Source organism: Muntiacus reevesi, chromosome 3 (assembly GCF_963930625.1).
Source record: "Muntiacus reevesi chromosome 3, mMunRee1.1, whole genome shotgun sequence".
In the NCBI taxonomy this organism is placed as follows: domain Eukaryota; kingdom Metazoa; phylum Chordata; class Mammalia; order Artiodactyla; family Cervidae; genus Muntiacus; species Muntiacus reevesi.
The window spans coordinates 3810062-3826370 of record NC_089251.1 but is presented as its reverse complement, the minus strand read 5'-3'; the positions used below and the strand labels follow the sequence as shown (position 1 = coordinate 3826370).

The following is a 16309-nucleotide window of genomic DNA, read 5'->3' as shown; positions in this document are numbered from 1 at the left end:
CCCTTGCAACACTTTAGTGATGCTGGAGAGAAGTCTGGGTCTCCCATTCTAGACCCAGCGTCCAGAGTGACCAGATCCCGCCTCGGGAACGCTACCGAGTCTGCCTGCAGTGCTGCGGCGGCACCGAAAGGGACACGGAGCCGGGACACCACGGAGCCGCTGGGACAGGCTGGGGAATGCTCGGGGCTGCTGACTCGGATGTGGACGTTAGTAAGTGTCCGTGCATGTGGAGAACACGTCCACACCTCACTCTTGTTAGGGCCTAGGAGCAAGGGTCGGAGAAACAGACAGCGCCCGGCTCCTCTAACTACTGACGTTTGCCATGTTTATCTGCTTGCAGTGAACAGTTCAGTCAGTTTGCACACAAGAGCGATTCTGAGACCCCATTCACGCGAATGGGGTGCTGGACGTGCAGAGGGGACCCGGGAGGTGAGGGGACAATCCTCTCAGGGGCTCGAGGTCTCCTGGATTCTCCAGGAGCGCCCTGACCTGCCATCTCCTTGAGCAGTTAGAATGGGTCCCCGACAAGAGCAGGCTGGGCTTGGGCAGATGGAGGTGGTGGTGAAGGACACCCCGGGAATCGGCCCACAGGGGAGGGTCAGGGGCCAGAGGAGGAGGGGGAGGAAGGTCGTGAGGAGTGATCCAGGAGGTTCTCTCCGGCTTCGGGAGAAGGACGTTCCCAGGGAGAACCTTGGGGGACCACTGGACTGGCTGGGGACTCAGACGCTCTCCACTTGGGCCTTGACCACCCCGTGAGGACCCTGGCCAGAGCCTTCAAAGCTTTGAGTCTCGCTTTCTGAGTCTGTAAATGAGATGCAGATGGAGTCCTTCAGTGTTGCCGTGAGGATTAAGTGAGGCGGGACACGCGGCTGCTGGTGTTTGTGTGTGTGGCCCCCAGCAAGGGCTCGGTGCTGCGGCAGTCGTTACCCTTGGGTGCCCTTAATACACCCAGGACAAGAGTGAAATCATCAGGGGCAGGAAGTTTGCCTTCCACTGGATCCAAAGCTGAGAGGATGTAAGAGCTGGAGCGGCAGCAGCCGCTTTGCAGGCACAAGGAGCACATAAGGAAGAAAACCAGTACAAGAGGAGGGAGACATCAGGCTTCTCAGCCCCAGAACGGCTCTTCCAGGATGTCGATTAGAAGAGGAAGAGCAGACCTTGAAAGTCATGGGGCCACTATGGCTACAAAGTGATAGCAAAAGCAGGAGCAGGAGAGAGAGAATGAATGAACGAGTGACACATACAGAAAAGAGCAGGTCAGAGGCGAGCCAGCATCCAGCCCGTTTCAGCATCTCCTCTGTGTCCTTATATCTGCTGTCAACTTCCTGCTTAAGCCAGTAGTTCTCAACCTGAATGCACATCCTGCAAGAGCTTGTTAACGCACAGATCACTGGCCCCGCCCCAGGGTTCTGACTCCACAGGTCTGGGGTGAGGCTGGCAATCTGAATTTTGAGCAGGTTTCTGGGTGATGCTGAGGATGCTGGTCCAGGGACCACACCTGGAGAACCACTGGCTTAAAGAAACTCCAGCAGCCAAGAGCCCCACTGCACGTGGAAGAAGTTGCTGGAGAGGGACCTGTCCTGCTGATGCCCATGTTGCCCCCCAGGACTGGCGAGGGGAACGGGGAGGAGCACTGCCCCTCCCCTCTGCATGGCTCCTACCCTTTCCTGTCCCTGGGTCCCTGCCGACCCCAGAAACAGCGATTTCCCCCCATGATTCCTCCCCCTTCCCTGCCATCACCCCTTCAGGAGGCAGCATTCAAACAGGTTCTGGGACACGGGGGGTGGGGGGGCGGTGCAAGCCCATCAAAGAACACGGGTTGAAAGGCGACAGGTCCGGGTGGAGCGCGGTGCCCCCCACGGTCCGCGCGGCGGGGGACAGGCTGGCGACTTTGAGCGCGGCCCCTCTCGGGTGCCCCCCACCGCTCCCTGCCTCGGTGCTGTCTCAGTACCAGCTTTGATGTGTCACGTCAGCGGCGGGGGCTTCCCGGGGGCCGCTGCTCGGAGCCCTGCCAAACTGTCTTTGCGGCAATCAGGCTCCCTCCTTCCTGAGCTCTGCCACGCTCTCCCACCCCAGCCCCCAAAGTGTGGCTTTTGGGGAGAATCAGGGACAAACTGGATGGAGCCCCAGGCAGCCCCTGCTGGTCCTCGAGGTCAGCACAGGTACAGGTCCCCGGCCCTTGTCTCCCCATGCAGGGGCAACGCGACAGCCACCGGCCAGGTCCCTTGCCATAAAGGGCAGAATCAGTTGTGTGGCTCCAGTTTGGACCTTTCTTCTCCTCCCAGCGCCCAGGCCCGGGGTAGAACCACTGGTTTGCAACCTCGCAGGTGCCGCCCCTGTCCCGACGGGGCAGCCCCTTGTGGGGACGCTCAAGCCCTGGCTGTCTCCGGGCACCTCACTGAACTTCTCAGGCCCTGGCTTCCTCCCCTGTGATGACAGAAGCCTGCATGGTTTCATCACCAGGCCCCGCCCTCGGGGCCCCTGACGTCCCCAGGTCACCCTTGGGTGACACTTACTCAGGAGTTACAGGTGTCCTGACCAACGGTATGAAGTTCCGTCTGGAGCAGAGCGGGGAGGGGAAGAGTTGAGGCCCCTGGTCAGCCTGACTGCACCCCCTCGCCTCTGAAGGGGCTGCTGCTGGGGGAGGAAAGGCCTGTACTTGGACTGGAACTCACTTAAGACTTGATCAGAGAATCCTTTAAAGACAACTCTCCTTTCAAAGTTTCTGCCGCTTCTCGGGGCTGTCAGAACAGGTTTCCGTGGCAGAGACACTCTTAGTTCTAAGGCAGGACTCACCTAGTTCTAGCTTCTGAAACAGTGACAGGAGGTGGGGGGACAGGGAGCAGGGGACCAGGCTTTGAGGGGAGCGCACAGATCCCAGCATGGGGCGGCCGACAGCCCCGCAGAGGGAGGGGGCCGGGAGGGAGACCCGAGGGTGGGAAAGGCCAGTGAACTGGAAAGGAGCCACGGAGACTGGTCCTCGGGTTCCTCTGCCTCCCTCCTGGGCTGTAACTTCCTCCACCACCCCAAATCTTCCCAAAGGACTGTTGCGCACCACTGCCTCGAGGGGCAGCCGGGGAAGGGCCAAGCGCACAGGCTGTGTCGGAGCTCGGCCTCCAGGACAGGGAGCACCCAGGCGGCAGGTGGGATGGTGGGGTGGGGTGGCGGACGGAGACCATCCCAGAGGACTGGAAGCCAGGACTGAGGGGCGATCCTGGGAACCTTTGCAGGGGACCACACTCTGTGGGCACTGGCAGGCTGAGGGCACCAGTCCCATGATTTGGATGCTATTAAATGGTGATGCCACCTGGGCACTTGGGTGCATTAGGCTCCATCAGGCTCTAAATCTGTAAATGGGACTGAAGTCAGGAGCTAAACAGAACTGAAGTCAGGAAGAACCCAGCTCTGGCGTGTGCTGGCTGGGCCGGCCTTCAGAGTGTGAGTCATTTCGTCACACGACAAACAGGCTGTTCTGCTCCTTATGCGAGAGTCGCATCCCAAAGGAAACCTCGATTTAGCGATCACTGTGTTGTACAAGTAATGACATGAGAAGAGATGGGTGGTGTGTGGGGTGGGCTCCCAGTTGACCAGACGCGGATTCCCCAGGAAGGGTGTTTGACTCCAGACGCCCAGCCCACGTCCACAGACCCAGACTAAGGGGGACCAACAGGTGCCGGGTGAGCAACCCGCTGCTCGGGTTGAGGACCTCTGGACGGGGCAGTTTTACATTTGCAAATATGCATGCTTCCTGCAGGGATTTCAATTAATAAAGCTTTTCTTTTTTCCCAGTAAAAATCTAAAATAATCAAGAGCAATCACATTCAGCTTCAGCTACCAAGAAATGTCCCTTCCCCGTGGAACCTCTTCACCTTCCGATCACGTCCTGCGTGATGAGAACCCAGCAGGACTTGACTCTCTTCTCCCTCGATTCCCAAACTCCCAGAGGGGCCAGGACCAGGCTGAGGCTCTCAGGAGCCCCGGACACAAGCCCAAGGTGGGGCTCGAGCTCAAGTCACACGGGTGCGGGGTTGGCACCTGGGCGGGTGCAGCCTTCAACCTCGTGCCCTGGGCTCCAACTGGCCTCATGCTAGCTCCCTACCCGATGCCACCCCGCCCCGGGGACCACCCCCTCTGAGCCTTTCTGTGGCGTTTGTGACGCTGACTCAGGTGGCAGGCTTGGAGACGGACCCAGAGGGGGCAGATGAAGAAGGGAGACTTGATAAAGCAGGTCAATGAACTTAGTAACGGGTGCCACAGAGCGTCGAGGCGGCTTTGGTGCTTGTGGAGAGGAGATGAGGGACACCTGTCCAGGGAGCTGTTCCCAGGGGTGCCCTGGGGCAGGGCTGGGGGGTGGACCAGTGGCAAGAACCTCGAGACACCCGCCTCCTCGGGGGAGTTTAACCCTGAATGGGTGCTGGAGAAATACAGGTAAGTTTTCTAAGCATGACAGTGTAGGGCTGTGTGCTTTTAATTTAAAGTGCCTTTATCTTCTGGGGCGTGGAAACAAAGACCTCCTGAAGGAGGAAAGCCCAGTCTACCCAGGGGCCGTCTGCTCCAGCAGGGGGTCGGCCGCCAGCGCCAGCGTCTGGCAGGCCGAGGGCTGGGGCGGCTTTATTGGCGCCCCGAGCTGGGCTTCCTGTGCACGTGGTGAGGCGAGTGGACTTGGCTTTCCCCGGTCACAAGCCGGAAGTGGGGACAAGGATTAGGGAAGCCGGCAGTTCACTTTGAAGCAAGTCCTGGCCATTTGGGACCGACTGTGACTGGGGTTGTTGCCGGGCTTCCTGGACTGAGCCAGAGGCGCAGGCTGGCTTCCTCCCAGGCTAGTAACTCTCAGCCCGCCAGCTTCCAGAGCCGCTTACTGAAGATAGCAGGTTGGTTTCCTGGGCCGGTTGCTGCAGGCTGCGAGCCAGAGATCTCTTTTTATGTCTGGTCCAGCCATTGCATAATATATTCAGCCTCTCAGTAGATATAGACTAGCACACCCTCAGATGAAATGAAGTGCCATGTGCGTTTGCTTTCAAACGACCAGGAAGCGGGGGGGCTGGGGCGTCTCCATGGGTCAGGACTGCTATGAGCTGATGATGCTGCCCGAAGCCAGGTGACGGGTCCGTGGATGTTCTTACACGCTTCCCACTGCTTCTGGGCACCTTTACAACTTCTTGTAACAAAGCTAGAAACCACCCAACCACAGAGCTGTTTCCCATCCCTGGCTGCCTGGAGCCCCTGCCCTTGCTGGTCTTCTGCAGGGCGCTGGGTTCTTCCACATCGTTGCTGTTAGCACAACTCTGGGGTTGGCTCCACAGAGTCCCTAAACCTTGCTGCCTGTATGCGCAGAGCCACTTTCAGGGCTTACCAGGTGCTCAGAGAACCCTCAGGAAATGAGTGAGTCCAGCGAGCCAATGACTGCATAAGGGCTTCCTGGCCCCGGAGTCTGGGCTGGGCACCCTCGTTACCCGCCCGCCCCAGGGGTGAGGAGAAGGCACTCATCTTTGGGTCTCCCGTGGTTTGGCGGGAGGGTGCTTGGCACATAGGAGGTGATTGGTTAAGTGTTTCAGCCACCACTTGGAAATTTCAAAGATGGAAATGTCTTGGTTAACACCAACTGTACGAGAGAATTCCATATAGGAGGCAGAGCAGAGATTAACAGGAGAAAATTACGTATTTGAAGGTATTATTGCTGCTTGCAAAAGAGAGCTATAAAGGCTCTGGATCAGCAGCGCTTTAAAGACAACGCTTAATGAGCGGCCTCGCGGGCGGGCGGCTCCGCGGCAAGGCCACGCGCCCCCTCGCCTCCTCAGAACCTTCCCCTCCTTCATCAGTCCTGATGGCCCGGCCTTTCATCTTCCCCCCGCCCGAGCTTCTGAACCAAAGAACCCCAACAAGACACCCTTGAAAGCACTTCGATGTGGTCTGATAATTAGAGTAATGAAACCCAGGAGGAATTTCCTTAAACTCCCTCCTCGCTGTTGAATTTTATAAACCTAATAAAAGCATCTTTATCCTAGAAATCAGCCTGCCTCCCCCACCCTGGAAAGTTTAGCTTCTGCAGGAAATGAGATAACCACTTTCTTTCTAAAACCGCATTCCCACCCCTAGAGCTGCCATCCCCCAAACTCCAACCACACACTCTGACTCTGGCAAGACATGGGGGCTGGGCCGGGGGCATCGCTTGCTTCTGTGAGAGTCCTGGCCAGGGACGTGGGGTCAGCAAGTGCTCTGGATTAAGCGGTTTTAGAGCTTCACCAGCTGGGAAGGTAGAGAGGCTGGTCTTGCTGAGTGAGGTTTTCTTTCTCTTCCATTAAATCGTTACTTTCAGCAAATCGGCAAATTTGAGGTCGGGGGTCTGCCTAAGTGACGCATCATCTCCAGGAACGTCCTCGCCCCGGCAGGCCCTCGACACGCCCACCGTGCCCGCCTCTCACCAGAGCTGGCAGGGCCACCTGACCAGCGGGCCCAGGCAGCTCCCTTTCCTGGAAACTTCGCCTTGGAGCTGCCTCTGGGGATGGTCTGAGCTGAAGACACAGGAAGTGGGACGAGGCAGGTGGTCAGGAGCAGGCAAGGACGGCAGAGATGCAGGGACACAGAAGACGAAGGGAAAGCCGCGACGAGAATGGACAAGGGACAAGCGACCGCAGGGGGCGGAGCAGGCCAGGGTGCGCCCAGGTTCCGGCCTCAGAGACAGGGGGGTGGGCGCTCCCTCCATCCGGAGCCCAGGAGTCACTGCGCCCGCCTTCAGAGTCCCCTTCCTGCCCTGGGCAGCCCGAGTGGATCTCTGCTACTTACAACCATGGGCTGGCCACGAGAGTCATCCCCCTGGCCATCACTCACAGGCTGCCCATGAGGCCTGGAAGCTTCCCTCCATGTTCTTGGAGGAACACTGACCACACATGGTCACTACCTGGCCAAGAGCCTGCCCATGAGTGAAGGTGAAGACGGGAGGCAACCAGCCCTCAGCCACAGCCTCTGTGAGACTGGCGGGAGGCCCCGGGTGGTCACCCCGACTGGCGGGCCGAGCCCTGAGCAGGGGAGGCCCGCACACACTTAGCGCTCAGCAAACAGCGGGCTCACAACTGTTCTCAGCCGTCTCCCCGCACAAACAAGAGAAAGCCCGGGTGCGGGTGAGGAACGCCTGAAGGCGCACTCCTGCTGTACTTGCGTTCCCCACAAGCCTAACCATCAGGCGATGGTGCTGGGAGGTGGGTCCTCTGGCCACGGGAGGCCGCGGTGAGACGATGGCTGTCTCCCGGCACTGAGTCTGCGGGCGCCATGACCTTGGACTTGCCAGCCTCCAGGAGTGCGTGGGAGACTGCTTCCGGGCCACCCAGTCTGTGACAGCATCCGGCATGGACTAAGGTATCCCCTTATGCTCCAAAGGGGAGTTTTCCAAAAGATATTTGGAAATTTCTGTTTGTATTTAAGAGAACCGACACGCTTAAGCCCTGAGTTTCCCTTTTAAAAAGGTCTTTCAAGGACAGTGGTGGTGGGGTTGTAGAAACAGACCCCCAGCCTCCGGAGGTGTCTCGGGGCGCCCTCCCCGAGGGGTGGAAGGAGGTGCCGCTCAGCTACAGTACGGGAAGAGCCGGACCACTGCCCTTTACGCTCCCTGCCAGGTCCTGGCACCGGCCAGCAGGCAGAGCGCCTGCGGATGGAGGCCCCGCCGGCCCTGCCCACACCCACTAGCTCCGGCTGGCCCCGAGCTCACTGCCACTGAGGCTGGCGCACCACGAGCCCCACCCCCGGCAGCCCCCGGGAGCTCTGCCCTACTGAAGACCTATCCCCTTCCTTCGGTCCCGTCCAGCCTAGGTCTCATGTCACCCCCAACCCACCAGGAAGTGGAAAGAGTGCGGCAGCCGATGGGGTGCCTTGCAGGGAGCTCTCACCCCATCCTGTTTCCCAGAACCCGTCATCCTACCTTGAACTTCTGATAATGCATCCTGGCGTCTGCCGCCAGAGGGGAATACTCCTTCGCCATCAAGCTCTCCACGCTGAGAAGGTTGGTGCTCAGATGTTTGGCAAGCCACATAGCCTGAAGAAAGGAAAGGGGAAGAGAACGTTTTTGTGGAAGGCATAACCAAGGAGGCGCCATTCCAACGCCCGGGTCCTCCCATATTCCACCAGGAAGGGCTGGCCACAGGGAAGCGTCCTTGTTCTGGCCGGAAGGCCACCAGCGCAGACAAACCCGCAGAATCCCTCCCAGCCACAGGACGCTGCTTGCCTGCCATTTCTTCTCCAACCAGCCATTGACTCCAAGTGAACCTGGAAAGCCTGTGCTTTACTGCCCTGGGACTGCCTTTTCAAGCTCTCTGGACCACAAGTTCTTAGCTCAAAGTTTAAACCAGGAAAGAGGGGGACAGGCCCTAAATAGGGGTCATGACACGCACTCCAAGTTCATCTTTTCTTAAAGGTTGGGAGACGCACGTCCATGCCAAGTCAGTGTTCAGTTCACCGATGACCACTTTGTATACTCCGCCAGGGAAGAATACATTTTAAAGAATAACCATGCAGCCAAATGTTCTTAACGCCAAGATTACACTGATGACTATTTCAGCATCAGGATGGTTCAGAAGGCCCTACGGGTCCCCTGGGACAGGTGTGACCCTTAATCTCTCTGCTCCTCTCTGTTGAGAAGTCTCAGGGACGAGATCAGGAAACAGCCTGCTAGGATTTTACTATTATCATCTTCCTGTAAAATTAGATTCTGTGCGTTCCACACAGTGGACAGCGGCGGGGACTGTGAATCTGCCAAAAGAATTGTGGCTGAAACACCAGCTACTGCCAGTGCCTGCCGGGTCCCAGGCCTGGGAGTCCATGGTTTCTCACGGGGAAATGGAGACTGGGAGGGAAGATTCAGAGAGTCAAAGCTGACAGCCTGGATCTGAGGGGCCAAGTAGAAGAACTACAGAGAGACAGACAGATGGATGAATGCATGGACAGATAGACAGATGACAGATAAACAGATGAGCTGGTGAGTCTAACTCCAAAAGCAGGGCAGATGCAGGAGGCTTTATGTACGGACCAGCCATCTTGATTCCTTTTCAGAATAAAATGAGGGGCCAGCTGGTCAGCCTGTGGGCCCAGGAGGAGTGCTGACAGTGATGACATAGTCTTCCAGAGTCTACTGATGTTTTTTGTTTTTTAATTGAAGTATACAGTTGATTTATAATGTGTTTGTTTCTGGTGTAGAGTGAAATGACTCAGATATGCATAGGATTCTTTCAGTCTTTCCCATTGTCGTTGTTCAGTTGCTAAGTCATGTCTGACTCTTCGTGAGCTCTCGTGGGCTACAGCATGCCAGGCTTCCCTATCCTGCACTATCTCCGGGAGTTTACTCAAACTCACATCCATTAAGTCAGTGAACTCGGGTCTCCAGCATTGCAAGGAGATTCTTTACTGCCTGAACCACCAGGGAAGCCCCTTTCCCATTTCAGGTTATTACCAGACATTGAATATAGTTCCTTGTACTGTACAGCAGGTCTTTGTTGTTCATCATTAACTTATGGTACCTGATGTTCACTAACCAGGCTTTTTTAAAGAACAGAAAGAGTTCCATCTCAGATGATTATAATTTGAAGACGATTTTGGTACTTAACGAAGGAGGTGAAAGATTAAAACCATACAGGGAATGAAGTTTCAGCTTCAGGCAGAGGTTGTCTCCAATGAGAGAAGACAGAAAGGGAGAAGTGAAGTGGGATGAAGTATCTGCTCTGTCTTGAAAATTCCACTGTCTTTGAAATGGAGAGAAACTCATGGCAAATGTGGCAAAATGACAAGTCCCTGTAAAATCTGGGAATTGGGTACATGAGTCTCTCTGGTGCTGTTTCTGGGCTTTTCTGATTGGTAGAAATACTGCATGATTAAAATTTTATTGGTGAACCCAAAGGTTCTATACCAAAAGTCTTTGAAACATGTGTGCTGTTCGACCCAGCCCTTCTCCTTCTGGAAACATATCCTAAGGATGGAACGAAGGGTGTGCCCAGATGGTGGACACGTAGCCATGAGAATACCCCGGCAGGCATGTCTCACATGTTCAAAGAACGCTCATCACTGTGTGATTGGGGAACGCTGTTTCTGTTTTTGTATTTTCTAGGTTTTCTACTACAGACACATGCTGCCTCTTGTAATGAGAAAATAAGTTAGCAAGCAGGAGAGAGAAGAGATGAAGAAAGTCTCAGTTATATTGAAAATTCACCGAGGGGCAGCCTCAGTCCAGCTTTGCAGGATAAATGAGATATGACTGTATTACCACAGTTAATATGATACACTTACTATGGTTGTTTTCCCCGAGGCAGGTGGACCTAATATTATAATCTTCGGCACTGTGGAATAAAGAGATTTGAATGTCACTGTTCAGTATGAGGAAAAAAAACCCACCTCCCATGTCTGCAGAGCTCTGGGTATATTTATTTCTCTCCTCCCCAGATTTCATTTTCTGGGAGTGATGTGGTCGTTTGTAACCCAGTGGTTCTGAGACGCTCCCACCATAGAACACATCCTGTGTTTAGAGGTAAGTGATCACTGAGATGGTTTATTCTTCTGTCTCCAAGGGGACGTGGACATGGTAACTTGTTTGCTGAACTAATAAATATCCAGAACAATTGGAATTTCAAACACCATAAAGCATTTTAAACAGGGACTTTGTCTCAGGGACACGCTCTCAAATAAAGCTGTATTTTATGTAAATCGACCTTCAAAGGTGGTTTTTTTTTTCTTTTAATATTTATGCCTTTTTATTTAGCAAGTTGTATTCCCCATCATGTTACAGAAGGAAATAATGGGGGAAAGCCTGAGTGTATGAGCCAGATTTATAAAACCCCAGATAGGAAAGGCTTTGTTTTCAAACATGGATATTTCTATGCAAATGGATACCGCGGGCTTCAGAGTGGCACTCCTGGCTCTGGAAGGTTCCTGGCCCCGCAGAAGCCCTAAAGACACTCCTGGACTAGTGAGTAGGTACTCGCCATTGGGAAAGAAGAAGAAAAAAGCCCAGTATCTAAAGAAGAGGACTGGAAGGCATGTGCTTGGGTCAAAACTAGGGCAACAGGATGTGGTGTGTGGACAGGTGACTCCAAGCTGGTTCCTTCCCGGCTCCCTAACTGTGGGGAGTGAGGGGCGTTCAGCACCGGAGGAAGGAGGGTGGAAGCCGGCCTCTGGCTCCGCCTGACGGCCGGGCCCCCTCCCACCCCCAGGGACAGGTGAACAGGTGTGCACAGCAACCCACGGGGCCCGTTCCTGCCAGACCTCCAAGAAGGAGCTGCATCCAGGCAGAGACTTCCTAGTTTGAGAGTGGACACGGAGAAGGAACTGGAGGGTCCGCGTGGCCCCTGAACTCATCATCAACACACGTACCCAGCCAGGCTGATTGGGTTTGAAGAGACTTCTGCCCCACCCTACAGCCCCTTCTCATTTTCAGGGAAAATGTTGAGAGCAAGTTCAAGGTAATTCGCCAATTCACTCCACAAACACTCATTGAGCACCTCCTCGAAACTTGCATGGGGCTGAGCACTGCTGGGAAGAGCATGGTGGCCCGTGCCAGGTGGGCGAGGTGATTGCTTCCGCCAGACCTGGGAGGGAGCAGGGCCTCTGCCGGGTCTCGGCAAGGGAGCAGTCTCTCCGAGGACCACGAACGAGGCCGCACACACGTCACCACTGCTGCTGGATTCCTGCGTGTCCCCAGCTGATGGCTTTAGAACAAACGCTGTCGCGGCTCTCCTTTCTAAACCTGGTCCATTGGCCTCACGGTGTGAAATGTAGGTAACTTGCTCCTTGCAAGCCCGGAGCCTCTCCTGGGCGGGCAATGCAATCAGGGGTGAAGGATAGGAGGCCGCCTGATGCTGGGATGCGTGGCCATGCTCCAGCCCAGCAAACCCCTGCACACCCCCTCCCCTCCAAGCCACACTCGGCTGGTGGTCCTCCCGCCCTCCATAGCTGCCAGGGTTCTTCTGGCCAAGGTGGGCCCTGTGTCCCCTTAAGTCCCCGGGGACCCCTGTTGAGGGGCCTGACCTCCGCAGGAGCCGGGATGTGCCCTGGGCACCCCAAGAGCCGCCCCCACCGGGGATCCAGGTCACCCAGGAGTCCTGGGCAAGCCCCTCCCTTCATCTTGGACTTCCTCGTTCTGACGACGCTCCTCCTGTCTTCCTACCTGGTCACCTGTCACCTCCCCAACAGGGGTGTCCTCCTCACCCCCCCTCCATCCAGCCCCCAGCCCCACTGGGCTCCTCCCCCGGGTGCTGAGGGGTGACTGAGGGGTGCTGCTGCCGTGCTAAGCCCCGTTCCCCTGCTGAGCAGTGGAGAGGGTGTCCTGGCTGCAGGGAGCCCGTCTGGCCCTCTGCTCCGGCAGCTAGAACCGCGAGGAGCCACGCACACAGCAGGGCCTCCGATGGCCTCCTCCTCAGCTGTCCCCTCTGTGGCCGCTGAGTGACTGGCCGCCTTTGTCACCACCATTCCTACCTCCTGGCACAGGCATCTTCTGCCTGTTGGCACCCTTGGGTGCGAGCCGCAGGACGCAGACGGGGCTGAGTCGAGTAGAGGCGGGTTTATTCACAGGCCAGCGTGGCTCAGAGAATCCCGCCCAGGCAGGAGCCAGGCCCAGGGCCACCCACAGGAGCAAGGCCCCAAGGGCGGCCACCGAAGGGCGTGGGGGGCGCAGCCCTGCCGCCCTGGACACCCAGCCTGGCAGCCTGAGCCCAGAGTGCCGTTCACACACAGGGCCCATGGGGGCTGCCCCGCCGCCACCCGGCCACGGCCACCCGTGGGCCCTACAGGCCGCCAGGGAGAGCACCTCCCAGAGCGCGTCCAGAGTCTGGGCTCCACGGAGCGGTGAAGCTCAGGACGCAGGCCCAGGGCAGGCGAGGCACGTTCAGCTGCGGGGCTGGGAGCCAGGCCAGGGCTGCACGGCCCGGCCTCTCTCTGGCCTTGGAACCCGGGCAAGGCCTTCCCGGGTGCCCCGACCGGAGGAGAGAAGCCGCAGAAGGTGGGTGGGTCTGGAAATGAGGTGGCTTTGGGAACGCCTGATCAGGGCAGATTGGAACTAGGGTGCCAGGGGAGGGTGAGGGGAGGGGCAGTGTTAGGGCAGCAAGGAGGGGGTCAAGGGTGGTGGGGCTCCGAGCCTGCTCGGAGCATGGGGAGAACGCCCGCTTGCCAAAGCCAGAGGACGGGAGTGGGGGGCGGGAGGTGTGGGGGGGGGGGCTGTGTCTGGCCCTTGGGCCCGTCACCCTGCTGCCTCTCCAGGGCTCCAACCCCAGGCCTCCACCATAGGACCCTAGAACTTAGGGCGGACCCAACAGGGCTTGGGGTCCCAGGGACCGAGGAGAAGGGGGACTGCACTTTGACAACAGCGTTTTGGGAACACGCAGACTCCCAAGTCACACGCTCATTTTGACAAAGTTATGAGGCTCCACGGCTGCTGGGGAAGGCCCCCCCAACCCCGGCCCGCCTTCCGGGCTCCTGTAAGTGGCACCCAAATTGTACACGTCTCTGAAAATACTTTAAAAGGGGAACATTCACACGGCCTTTCTCTCCACCTAATTTCTCGCACACATTTATGTGATTAATTTCAGTTTCTTAAAATCTAACACCTTGAAACTCCAGCCCTGCTCATGAGTAATTATTTATAAACAGTGTCATAAAAGGCTGCTTGACTGCCAAGAGTAATCAACTTCTTCAACCCACTTCAAAGGAAATCAAAAAACCTTTCCATCCACAGAGCCTTTTGAGGTTTAACTAGGAGCATGATTTAAAATTCACAAGAAAACCCTTAGGTATTGGAGCTCTAATACACAGCTTTCTTGGACAAACGTTTGATAAAGAACGAAACACACCATTATATACACCATCGCCTGCTTTAATATTGCCCAGGGCTACTATAAATGCTCACTTTGTACTAAATCTGCTTTTCTCGCAGCGAAGGGGCTGCCAGCCCTGTCAACGGCTCCCCGCCCCTCACGTGCACACTCCATGCCAGGAGTCCAGAGGCTTCTGCCCTCTACACTGGCCACTGGCCACGTCACCACACCTCACAGGGAGCCCCTCCCAACACCCACCATGCAGGCCGAGCCGGCAGGGGTTGGATGCCTGGCTGCAGGTGACAGAGGCCACTGTACGGCTGGGAGAAGGCAAGACCGACTGACCCACAAGCCCAGGGCCGCAAGAATGCTCTCTGAACACCAGGGGACCTCTCCACGCCCCCTGTCCTCTTCTAGAACCATGAGGGCGCGTGTAACTCTTTCCGGCTTCCCCTCTCCTAGAGAAATCCTGGAAGTGTGGTCCTCCCCCATCTTCCTCATCCTCCCCTCCTTCTCCCGCGTCTTTTGCTTCACCGGGAGGTGGAGGCCTGGGCATGGGACGGGCACCAGAGATGCCCTCTCTTCACTGAAGCGGTGGGACTTGCGCCAAAGGGCAAAGATGTGTCCACGTCCCTCCGAGCTGGTGGCCCAAGGCCTGGGAGTGGGGGTGGAGGGCTGCAGGAACAAGTTGACCCCTCCAAACTGTGGTTCCTGGGATCCAATGACTCGACTCCCTGAGACTGTCTGGGCCAAAAGCCTAAGACTCCAGGCGTCGGGGAGGACAGTCAGGAGCTGCCCACCCCCAGCTCGAGCTGAACGAAGAGGGTCTGAATTCTCCACCCCGCTGGAGAGGGACAGAGCGGTGTCACGTGGAGAAAGGAGAAAGGGCTCTGCGGAGGGCAGCCTTCGGATAAATGGAAAGGGATGCTGAGGGGGTGTGAGGGGGTGAGGATGGGATAGGCGGCGGCCCAGGGCACAGGATGGCCAGCGCCTGAGCTGAGTGCCCAGCTGACGACACCTGCATTGCAGCTAAAACAGAATGGTGATGTCTGGACTTCAAAATTCTGGCAAAGTGGTCAGTTCGACACTGAAAGTCATAACTGCACAGAGAGGGGCAAGACAAAAGTGTAAAGACGAGTGGTACCCTGGAGGTCAGGGTCTTGAAATTCTAGCGGGGGCAAAGCTGTGAGGTTGGCGGCAGGGGCACACACAGCGTGGCACGCATGCCCCTGAACAGAACTCTTCAAGCCGGAAGTAGGAAGTGCCACCACAACCAAGTCAGAGTTCAAAGTGTTCTTTTCTCAAGTACGGTTTTAGCTCAGAACTCTCACCGGGCTTCGCACAAGCGGACACTTGCCCAGCACCACCTGAAGCCCAGCCGGAGCCTCCAGGCCTTGGCGTCCCTTTCACTGACACCACCAGGGGCCAGGATGGGGCTTGGCCGCCTCCATCTCAGCGACCAGACATGCCCGTTTTACAGGGGAGGAAACTGAGGCTTTATTTGGCCTTTAACTTTTCCTTTCTTTTGACTGTGCTCTGCTTTATTGATTGGGCGAAGGGGGGGGCGGCATGAGAGGGGAACACAGGCAGAAGTGCCCCCCGCATCCCTCGGTTAACAGAGCTTACAACCCCAGCTCCAAATGGCCTGGGGGCGGGTTAGGGGGTAAGGCTGCAGGAACACCTTCCTCCAGACAACAGAGGCTCCTTGGTGAGGCGGGGGTGGCGAGCGGGGATCTGCAGCAGGACCACCAGGAAGCAAGGGGGCTTCTCACCCCCACAGAGCAGGGGAGCCTCCCTCCCACCCACACCAACCAGAGGACCAGGTAACTGAGGCCCCTTAGACGAGTCCCCGCAGGGCAGAGCAGAACAACCCCTGGCCCCGACACCCCAGCTCGTTCTCCGCCTGGGGCACCTCGGCAGCTCAGACCCAGCGGAGACGCGCGATTCTGCCTCCCTGGAGGCTCAGGAAAGGACAGTGCGGGGGTGCTCCATGCCACATCGCGCTGCCCCACTCTGGCCTCTGAAACAGCCCCTCACTCCCATGGGCTGGGCCCGCCCGGGACCGGTGGGCAGGCCCCCAGAAGAGGCCAGGCGTGCCTGGCAACCTGAGGGCTCCGAGTCTCCTCTCTCTCACCCTTTTCTTTAAAAAACTATTTCGCTTGCTTTCTCATCTGAGGCCTCTGCACCCAGCCACGGGCATCTCAGGCCTCTGTCCCTCTCGGCTGCACCGCTCATTTCACTGCTGCGCTGGGAACGCCTTCAAAGCAGCTAATGCTCCGGTGAAAGAAACATCAAAGCTCTGGGACACCGGCCTCCCTGACAGCTCACGCGGGACGGCCAGGCTCCTTCGCTTGGCAAATCTACCGCAGGACAGAACGCCTCCTCTCCCTCCTCCCTGTCTCGGGCGCCCGCCTTGGGTCTGGCTGGCCTGCATTCACTCGGGCAAGGTTTGGGGAAGCTCTGGAATTCATTAACAACAGCCCCTAACAAGACCATCAGGAAGAACTGAGTGCGGCCTGTCTGGGTAG

General features: G+C 57.1%; 1 protein-coding gene across 3 annotated transcripts in view; it reads right to left on the bottom strand.

The window, feature by feature from the left end:
• AK8 (adenylate kinase 8) overlaps positions 1-16309 on the bottom strand; it is a 133025-nt gene that overhangs the window by 112730 nt on the left and 3986 nt on the right. For all 3 annotated transcript variants that reach the window (XM_065927100.1, XM_065927101.1, XM_065927102.1), the window contains exons 3-4: positions 10267-10316; positions 7913-8026 (exon numbers count right to left, since the gene is read on the bottom strand). In XM_065927100.1, coding sequence (XP_065783172.1) covers positions 7913-8026; positions 10267-10316 — 164 coding nt within the window. The remainder of the gene's footprint in view (positions 1-7912; positions 8027-10266; positions 10317-16309) is intronic.